Below are 10,476 nucleotides of genomic sequence, written 5' to 3'. Positions count from 1 at the left end.
ATTAACTTAAGCTTTAAATACTGTCCAGTAATAGCCTAAATTAGCATTGAGAAGTAATAAAGAGCATGAATTCAGTAATTTTTATACTACCATGGTACACAGACATAACATGTGAAAGACTTGCAGCACAGGTATTGTTGGTTCTCTATTATTATCATTATTATTATTTTGGGAGGCTGTTTTTTCACATTTTCTTGGTGCTTGTATTTATTTAGATTTTTTTTAACTTCAGTGGCTCCCTTCAGTTTTACAGCATGTGTGGGATATCCCATCTTTTTGAAAGACGTCTACATCAAAGCAGATGAATACACCTAGACTGTCAGTGTGAAAAAAACAATTCAGCATTTTTATTCATATTTGCTACAATTTTTTGCCATTTTAAAAATGTCACATATCAGTTTAAAAGGTAAAAGATACTTGTAGAAAGCTGAAACTTTTCCTTTCATTAAAAAAATAGTCAAAGTAATAAACTTTACCTGAACAGCATTATGTACGTTGACCCAAGAGTGTCAGACAGCAAGTGAACTTGCTTTATGAAGGTATAATCCTTCTAAACAAGGTGTTACATGTGATTTACAAGCAACACCAAAGTATTGCTCCTCCACAATTTCAATGCAACTGCTTACAAAGAAAAAAGAAAGAAAACATTTGGTGTGAGCACACCACAGAAAACACTCAGGCTATAAAAAAGAAGCCAGACAAACACTAAGATCTATAAATCAGAAGGCAGAACATACATGTTCAAGGTGGAATTTGGCAGAACATGGAAAAAACATCTTTTTCCTTCAGCCTTGCCCATCTGTGATTAACAAACAAAAACCAAGCACACAGCACCTGTGTTCTCTCTTCTTAACGTCAGCTTACAAATACTGCAAAGCAGTTCTGATCTTGCACATCTTCCAAGGCAATGTGCTGTCTTTCTCAAAGGCCAATGTATTTTGTATGGCTCTAAAGATGGATTTGTGGCTGTCAAAAAATCCATCTGGTTTCTAAAGCTGCACAAACATTGTTTTATTAAATAGCAAAACAAAAATATTTGACTTAGAACTAGACCCACATGTAATCAAGCACTGACAACTAGACATTTGCAGGACCATTGGTATCTTGACACAACATTCTGTGTACAACTTTGGGCATCAGTTAGAACATTATGTCATCCAGCCCATCCTCCATGAACTTCTTGTAAATTGCCATAAACTTTGCAACAAATGCTTCCAGATGATAAATGGCTTTGCTGCCCAGTTGCAAGCGGTGTTCATAGAAGGCTGCCATCTGTGCCACTTCTCCTTTCAGTTGTCCATCACAATTATTTAGAAGTTCCGTCAGGAGACCCTAAAATGGAAAAAAAAAGGGCAGCATTTGAAAAATTATGTATTTTTTGTTAAGAGGGTAACTTTGGTTCTCTGAAAATAACTAACCATTAACTAATAGTTCACTCATTATTCCAACAGAAAATATATTCATTTACTGGGATAATTTATGCCTTAATAAAAGAAAATTAATTAACCTCATCTCCAAACACTATAACCTCTACTGCATGTAGGTAGGAACATGGCCTGAGGAGAATTCCTACCAAGACAGCAAGTGTATTAAAACCACTTAGTTATATCTTGACAGCATCAAGCACAAAGAGAAACAACATTAATAAAAACCAAGGAAAGGGTTATTTAGAATTTAAGTGTCTCTGTCTGTATTTATGAACGTATTTATGTGCAGACACACAAGACAACTTGACTTCAATACTTTAGTCCTTACAAAACCCCAAAATGAATTATTTTAGAGACAGCAATAAAACATCACTAATCCATCTCAATTAAAACAGCCAGGATTAAGTGAGAAGTTATCTCTAGACCATTTCAAGTTTATGAAGAGGGAGTGAGTAGAGAACATGCACTTTTTCCTCTCAAACACAGCAACACAGGATCTACTAGCCTACTGTAAGAAAGGAAAGCTAAAGAAACATCTGAGTACTGAAACCATCAGAAGGCAGAAATTTGTTTATGTCAAAAGAAATTATCTCTGATGGCAAAGCAAACATTACTAGGTTAAGTTGCAAACATTATTTTTGGTCTTTGTTCTACTCTAGCTGTCTTCAGTATCCTTAAAATAAAAACACGTACATCCCACTTGCTTTTTTCCTCCCAAGGTGACATCTGTCTTTGAATAGTTCTGCTGGACACCTCTCCACAAAGACATAGCCAATAATGAACTTATAACAACAAAACTTATAAAAGAAAACCAGTCATATAAAGATTAGCCCACAGAATCATTTAATCATTAAGGCTGTGAAAGACCATCAAGATCCTCAACTATGCTTTAATATAGTAACTGGCCTGAGAAGTGAAGGGGACTAAGAATGTCCACCTTTATTTTTACTCAGCTATGATGCTGTTTTTCTTTGACCACTGAACAAGTTTTAGTCTGTTTGGAAAGGACATAGCTTTTCATCAATATCTGGATAATTTATGATGTTTTGGTGCATTTTTTTAAAAAAAGCTTTAGTTGAGACAGTCACGATATTAAAATGTATAGCACATTAAGAGCTATAGCTGAATTACCTTCATTATAATCTCAGGAGGGATGCAGTGTGTCAGGAGTTCATAAAGCCGTCCACGGACTTCTAAAAGCCTGTTGGAAAGACACCACAAAATATGAGAAGTATGATCCCAAAGCAAACTAATGTCTTTCACAACTAGTGAAATACACTGCAGGAAAAGAGGCAATCCAAGCAATGTCTCTTTTTTGCTTTTGGTTTTGGGTGTTATTTTAAAACCAAAACCATTGCATGAGTCAATTTCAATTCAAAGGCTGCATATCACCTTTTACTCAAAAGATAAATGACACATACTCTAGTTACAATGGTCTCAGTTAATCTAGAAGTTACAAGGCTATTGTAATTTGTCTCAGGATTGTTTCCCTTTAATTTTTCTTCTTATCTAAGTTATTCATGCTAAAGACTAGTGACTAATTTACTACAGCCAGAGAGTTCCTTTGTGCCGTTTTTCTGTCTTCATTGTTTATAAGAAAGGGCAAGACAATTAGGTGGCAGAGCTGACACAATTAGCCAAAGCTCAGCTTTTGAAAACAGAAGGGCAGATGCTACAAGCATTTAAATTAAATGACATCTTGTGCAAATAATACAGGGAACAGGCTAAAAGGATCAGACTTTGGGTATGACAGTGAGATGGACACAGGAGTCATCTCCTAATGCGCTCAAAAACGGCAACAAATTCTCACTCCCAGTTCTTTTACAAAGGTGCTTTATGCTAAAGATAGTCAAAGAGAAACTTTACATAAAACAAACCAACCAGAACGACCACACCCACCCACCATTACCACACCAAAAAAACCACCCAATGGGGAAACACAACATGCAACTGAGCCTAAGGTCACTTTAGATTATTACGCTTTGACAGGGAAAAACAACAGTTCTTCAGTTCCTGATACTCATTCATACTCTGGCAATTTTAAAGCTCCACTCCTCTAGCTGCAAAGTACCAGCTCCAGTCAGAAATACAGAAAACTACACATAATTGGAGACACCACATTTTTGAATACAACTTTCTTTTTTTAGGTTCCACAGTACATGGAAAACATCATTTATAACTCTTAACAAATGCATTCACCTACCTTTGTGGTGTCTGTTGGCCAACAATAGCATTTGCAGTTTCTCTCAAATAAATTTCCCAGTCCATCTCAGGAATGTCTTGATCAGCAGTAAAAGGATACCTAAGAAATATCTTTTTAGAGATTACAATCTAAGCAAGTTGTTGCCTATTTTAACAAGGCCTTAGAAGCAAGGTCATTTATGTCTGACAGTAGAACTTGCATTAATTTTTGCAGTGACTTACTGTTGTACTCTGCAGGACTCACACATAAGCAGGGCTTTCCGAAGATTCCTGCCAGATTTCTCTGCAATCCTCTGAGCCAGCTCCTGAGGAAGAGTCAGGCCTTCTTTCTTACACACACTGGACAAGACATGGCAGATCTAGACAGAAAAAAGGTAACAGGGAGTACAACACTTTGCAAACTGTTCAGCACCTACAGATTCTCCTGTTAGAAAGATTTCTGGACCAGAGATGGACCAGTCTTTCATAAGCCATGCTTGGAAAATCATCCACCACAAAGGAAAACTACGTCATTATGTGAAAACAAAATATAAGTCCACACCAAGAACTTATCTAAGAATTTTATAGTAACTTATTTTTGCCTCTGTTTCAACATACATCTTCAATGCTGGGAGCAGGCACTCGTACAGCCAGGCATCTGCTTTGAATGGGTCCTATAATTTTTGACATTGAGTTGCAGCACAGGATCAACCTGCAGGTCGCCATGTACTTCTCCATTGTTCTTCGCAAAGCATGCTGAGCATCTTTAGTAAGTTTGTCAACTTCTGTTAACAGCACCACTGAAAAAAGGATTAAACATAGTGGGGTTCTGTATTAATATCAGATCTTTCTAAGAAAAAAATACTTTTGATACATACAAGCAATAATACCAAAATAAGTGATAACACACAGAAAAGCACAGCATGGTTCCACAGGCAGAAAAATAAAGATTAAGATTAGTTGTGTGCCTTTTTGACTGTACAGTCTTCATGCAACATACAGGTACAAACAAAACAGTGAACTGAAATCTCCCCATGTTTAAAAAGCATTTTGACTGGTTTTAACTGTTTTACTCACCTTTAAAATCTCGTTGAGTACTTGTCTCAAGCTGTTGGGACTGTGCCACTGTCTTCAAGAGCTCCTGAATTACTACACGGTCATTGTTTCCCGCATCACTGCACCAGGAATTTGAATAAATCTTGTTTTAAAACAACTTATATTGCATATAAAATACATCCTCCAAAAGACAAATAAACGAGCAAGAATGCCAAAAGAATTCAGAAGCTGTTGAGTTAGAATTAAACTAATACCCACATACTAATTAAACTAAGACCCACTTTGTTGAAAGTTACCTCCTGTATAATAAAAACAACCAAAAGTTTATGCAGGCACAACTGGATTAGTAGCAGTTTATTCAAATATAGTAAATCCATTGTTGAATGTTTTATTAACTCATTAAAATAGAACCTCTTTTATTCAGATGAGAAACCTAAACGTTTTTTACCTAGTCTGAACAAGGACACACAATGTGAACCTCTTTACTCATTATGGGAAGAACAATTAAGCCTAACCACATGAGAGGATGCCTGACATAAATGCGGGGTTTTATTCTGCAGAGTCCTTCCCAGAAATTCACTTCCTCTCCTTGGTAGCCATTCACCCCATTCCATGTTACACTCAAGATGCACATGACTTCACCATTGTTATAATTCAGTCATACTTCACAGGCCACTGCACAGCAGAGGTTTACTGTCTGGTCAGACATAAACATGACAATTGCTCAGTTACTGAAATCAGGATATTAATCCTTAATCAAAACTCAGCACTTTTGTATTTAAATTGAACTATAATTATTTTATGTTTCAAGCTCTAAGTACTCTATACAGAGTAACAGGAAGAATGCTAGTAGTATCAGGTTATCACAGCCGGATGGAATGGTCACACATTTGATATCACCAAAATGACATATTCAAAACAGTGATTACCAATAAGCCTCAGCTTTTACTGGTAATTAGCTGATAATTATTTGTGTCTGTATTAGCACACCAGCAGATACACACTAATCAATAAACAGATTAGCTGAAGAATGAGTTTTTAAAGGAGACCTGGCAGTGCAGAATAACTTATATATGGCAAGGCAGCATGAGCTATGGTTTAGCAGTAACCAACACCACCCCGTGCACAATGACATTCACTCATTGTGATTTAAAGCAACATTATGTGGTTTCAGGTAAATACAAATATTTGCTTTGGGTCTCCAAACTATCAACTCCAGTTCATAACAGCCAAAGAAAATGTAGACAGCTCCCACTAGAGCTTCTGTTGTTTAAATCAATATCAGACCTCACTCAAGACAGGATCCACAGTATTTTGTGGTGGTCATTCCCATGCTCTAAACACTTTATTTGGAGAGTTACAGGGTAAGCCTTTCATTCTTTCAAATTCCTTAATTTTTGTATTTGTGAGGGAACTAATGATATGGAGGTGCTAGTTCCAGTAGAAGTTCTTAATTTCAACTGAAATGGTGAAATCTGTCAATCCAGAATTGTCTCCATTGCCCATTCCTCAACATCAGCATGCTTACATAGCCAGTTAAACAGAACATTTCTGCCTTAAGTATACGGCAATCCAAATTTTTGTTCATTTACAGCTGTTCAATTAAAAATCCTCTCCCTGCTCTCATTTGCAGACCAAACCCACAGATCATTACATAACTTGCTCAGGCAACAAATCAGGCAATCAGTCCCTCATACAGCCAGGCTGAAGGCACTCACAACACAGCCAGTGGCTCGCTTTTAAAGTGAGGTCATTTTTACTGCACACTTACCTTGGGTTAACTTCAAGGTGATAATTACTTGCAATGGTGCTAATTTCAATCTTCTTCTTAGAAGGTGCCTACATAGAAAATAAGCACATTAAGTTTCAGAAAGTGTTCTAAAAATCTCTTGGAGCTTACACCTAGCTAAATAACAGGCAAACCAAGAGTCTCAGAGATCAAAGAACTCTGGAGACACCGACTTGCTTATCTCCTACAGTCCCAGCCCACCTCCAAAAAAAAAGGAATACTGACACATCATCCAGCCCATAAAATAGCAACAGCAGAGATACTATGGTCCAAAATGAACTGTAAACAATAAATTAAAAAACCCACTCTGAACAAAAGAACCTTCACCACAAGAACAGCCAAGCAGGCACAGAAAACAAGAGAGAACCCCACACCTGAAGGCCTGAAGAACATCTGGAAAATAATTTGTTTGTATAACCAAACTGGTATGATTAATTACATAAAAAAGTTGAAGATACTGAGTGCAAAATAAAAATTAATTTTTAAAACTCAAATAACTCCAAAGGTCTCACAACAGAAATATATCACTATTTCCACATTAATTCACAGGAGATAGAAGATCTATTTTTTTACCGTTATACTCTGATGCTCAATCCTCAGTTTCTCCACTCCTGCACCATATAATTCCCTTAACAAACACATTATTCTTGTCTTTTTTCCAGCTCCTGATGGTCCGTACACCAACAGATGAGGAAAGTCGCCACATTGAACCTGAACAAAAAAGAAACAAGATCAGTTAGCTACCACAGTATTTTCTTTATAAGATCATTTGCCCTTCCATTTTCACCCAAGTTTACATAGTTTACCAGCTCCATCACAACACAGCACCTAGAATTAAAAATGCTGAAATCCTTCCCTGCAGCAATATTTCTATAAAACATATTTTTCTGACAGCCATGTGCAACTTGTTTAACTTCAAACACCTCACTGCTCGAAAAACACCCCAAGCAAACCAATAACATAACAAACCTGAAAACCCCCACTCCAACACTTATATGCTTCCCACAGTAACTAGAGTGACAACTGTGAGAAACACAAAGAAAAAAGAGTTGAAACAAAGTTTAAAGCAAATGCTTATACATAGTTATGATGTACATACATATATACATATACATATATATATATATATGTGTGTGTGTGTGTGTGTTTGTGTGTGTGTGTATATATATATATACACATATATATTTAGGAGTTTATCTCCTGGAAAGCTAAAATGCATGACTTGGAGCACATCTGATCCTACCCTACAGAAAGCACCTCCATGAGTTTGATATCATTCATCCCTGAGGAAGCGCATGTGCCAGTCGGCACATCTGGCAGGGGTAGGAGTCCTGACTTTCCTTCCTAGCTGCTCGCCTCAAAAATTTCTGCTAACATGAGGCAAACAAGCCAAGCTCTGTTCTCGGGGATACTGAAACCAGCAGGAAGAGCATGTGCACACCGCTCCCGAAAGAGCTGAGCCACCGAATCCCCACAGATTCCTTGGCACCAGGGCCTCGTTCCCAAGCAGGGCGCGATGCCGGGACGCTTCCCGCGGCACGGGCGCTGCTCGGAAACGCAGGGCCTGCACGGAGGGAAAGCTGCCGACCTCGGCCCCACAGAACAGCGCTAGAGCCCGCAAGGAATCCCAGTTATAGCATGGGTCAGGTTGGAATGGACCACAGTGGTCCAACCTCCCAGGGCACTGGGTGCAGGATTGCATCCACAGGGTTCCCGACTATCTCCAGTGACGGAGACTTCGCAGCCACTCTGAGCAATCTGTTCCAGTGCCCGGTCACCCGCACAGTGAAGTTCTCCCCCTTATTCAGGCGCAATGCCGACTCTGGGGGGATTCTCGCTGCGGGGAGGAGAGGACCGAGAGGACCTGGAGGCCGCGGGGGCCCCGGGCAGAGTCCTGCGGGGAGGGCGCGGGGCAGAGCCGAGCCCGTGGCTCACTGACCAGGTTGCGGAGCCGCGCCGCCTGCTCGCGGTGGAAGTCGAGGCGGCCGAGGGCGCCGGGCCGGTGCTTGTCCGCCCACAGGCTCATGGCGCTCCCCAAGCGCGCGGGCCGGCTGCGGGAGGCGCGCGCCGTACGGCGGCCGCCAACGGACAAAGCCCAGCGGCGGCCCCGCCCCGCGGCTCCCTCAGAGAAGCGCGGCGGCCGCGCCCCAGCCCGGGCCGGGCAGGGATCTCAGCGCCGCCCGCCCAGGTCGCGCCGGAGGCGCGGGGTTTTCACTTCCGGAAGGACAGAGCCACCCCCTGAGCCTTGGCAGCGGCAGGGACTCTGCTCCCTGAAGGCTTAGACAAGAGAGCTCCTTACCAAGCGCTGCGCAGGAGATAACTCTGCCCGCCAGCCCAAACCAGCGTGCACCCGTTGGAGGTGCGAGCACTCTCAGCCCCGTCTGAAATCATTCTTCTTGTAGCTCATTTCAGGGATTCACAGAATCAGTTAGGTTGGAAAATACCTCTGAGATCCAACATATCTCTGAGACCCAACACCATCAACTCAAACAGACATGGCACCGAGTGCCACATCCAGTCTTCCCTTAAACTCCTCCAGGGATAGTGACTCCACCACCTCCCTGCGCAGCACATGCCAATGCTAAATCAATGTTAAATCACCCTTTCTGTGGAGAAATTAATCCTCATGTCCGACCTAAACTTCCCCTGGAGCAACTTAAGACTAAAAAGACTTGGTCGAGGGAGTTTACAATGATAATTTGGAATGTGAAATCTCCAAAAGCCCATAACACCTAAAAAGGCTTTTAATTGTTGTTGTTGTTGTTATTATTAATGATAATGATAATAATGATAATAATGATAATAATGCAATAACATTTTTAATTTATAATCTTGTTATAATTTTTTTTTATTTTATTTCTTGTTATTTGGTGGAGTCATCCCTGTTATGATATTGATAATGTCCACTGTGATCTGATGATGTTCATCTTGCCATTTTATCCTTAAAACTATATCTCCTGCGCCAGTTATTTTACTTTACTTTGTTTTATGGCAAAAAAACCCAGCTTTCAGAAGGACTGAGATTATTTTCTTCCCTTTCTCAAAAACTTTTTCCTCAGCCTCACTACAAATTAATGACTTGCCCATAATATATGTGTCGTTCCGTGAATTTTCAAGTTCCCTCTGTGTGTGTGACTTTGTGTCTATACAGAATATCTACACAGAGAATTACAAAAAATATGTATGTAATTGACAGTCCCATTTGGCTCTTTGTCTTATAGCCCTAATAAATGAAGCATATGCACAAGTGATTTTTTTTAATTTTTTTTTCTTTTTTCTTCTTTGGAAAAAAATTATGGAAAAATGTTCATGTGGCTGCTTATATTTTATCAGGTCTGTGTGCAACTTTGTTCCCAGAGTCAGAAAATATAATGCAGGTAATGGCTTCTCTAATCTAGACATTTGAGTTACTCATGAAGATCACAAAAACCTGCTGGGGGCACGAGATAGTAGAGCTCTTTTCATCAATACCATGTTCCCTGTTTGTCTGAAATAGTTACATTACTTGCTCTCTCATGGACAGTCGTTAATCAGTTTCATTTGCAGATTGCCATGAATTAGCAAATCCTACAATTACCTGACAGGAGAGTGTAGCCAAGTGGGTTTCGGCCTCTTCTCCCAGGCATCCAGCAGCAGGAAGAGAGGGCAGTTTTAAGCTGCAGCAGGGGAGGTTTAGGTGGACATTGCAAAGAAATTCTTCACAGAAAGGGTGATTAGTTACTGGAATGGACTGCCCAGAGACATCACTGGAGTCATTGTCCCTGGAGGTAGTAGGGAAAGACTGTGTGTGACACTCAGTGCCGTGGTCTGATGGACAAGGGGGTGTTGGGTCATAGGTTGGACTCAATGGTTTCAGAGGTCCTTTCCAATCTAGTTGAATCTGTGATTCTCTTGGTACTTCTGTGTCGGAATTCAGGACATCCCTCTGGTTGTCCTGCATTGCCTGAACCTCTGCCAGGGGGCTCAGAGACCTTGGCACAGAGCCCAAGACACCTGTGATTTTCATTATGACACATGGAAAAA

At 40.2% G+C, this 10,476-nt stretch overlaps 1 protein-coding gene across 1 annotated transcript; it reads right to left on the bottom strand.

The window, feature by feature from the left end:
- Positions 1–317: 317 nt before the first annotated feature.
- Positions 318–8,523, bottom strand: RFC3 (replication factor C subunit 3). The gene is made up of 9 exons (XM_066571051.1): positions 8,393–8,523; positions 7,027–7,164; positions 6,436–6,503; positions 4,686–4,783; positions 4,227–4,408; positions 3,852–3,988; positions 3,631–3,729; positions 2,559–2,628; positions 318–1,332 (listed from the first exon to the last, which is right to left on the bottom strand). The coding sequence occupies exons 1-9, from the start codon at positions 8,477–8,479 to the stop codon at positions 1,141–1,143; spliced, it is 1,071 nt and encodes a 356-aa protein (XP_066427148.1). The 5' UTR covers positions 8,480–8,523; the 3' UTR covers positions 318–1,140.
- Between the last annotated feature and the right edge of the window lie 1,953 nt (positions 8,524–10,476).

Source organism: Molothrus aeneus, chromosome 2 (genome assembly GCF_037042795.1).
Source record: "Molothrus aeneus isolate 106 chromosome 2, BPBGC_Maene_1.0, whole genome shotgun sequence".
Taxonomy (NCBI): Eukaryota; Metazoa; Chordata; class Aves; order Passeriformes; family Icteridae; genus Molothrus; species Molothrus aeneus.
This window is presented reverse-complemented; position numbering and strand designations above follow the sequence as displayed.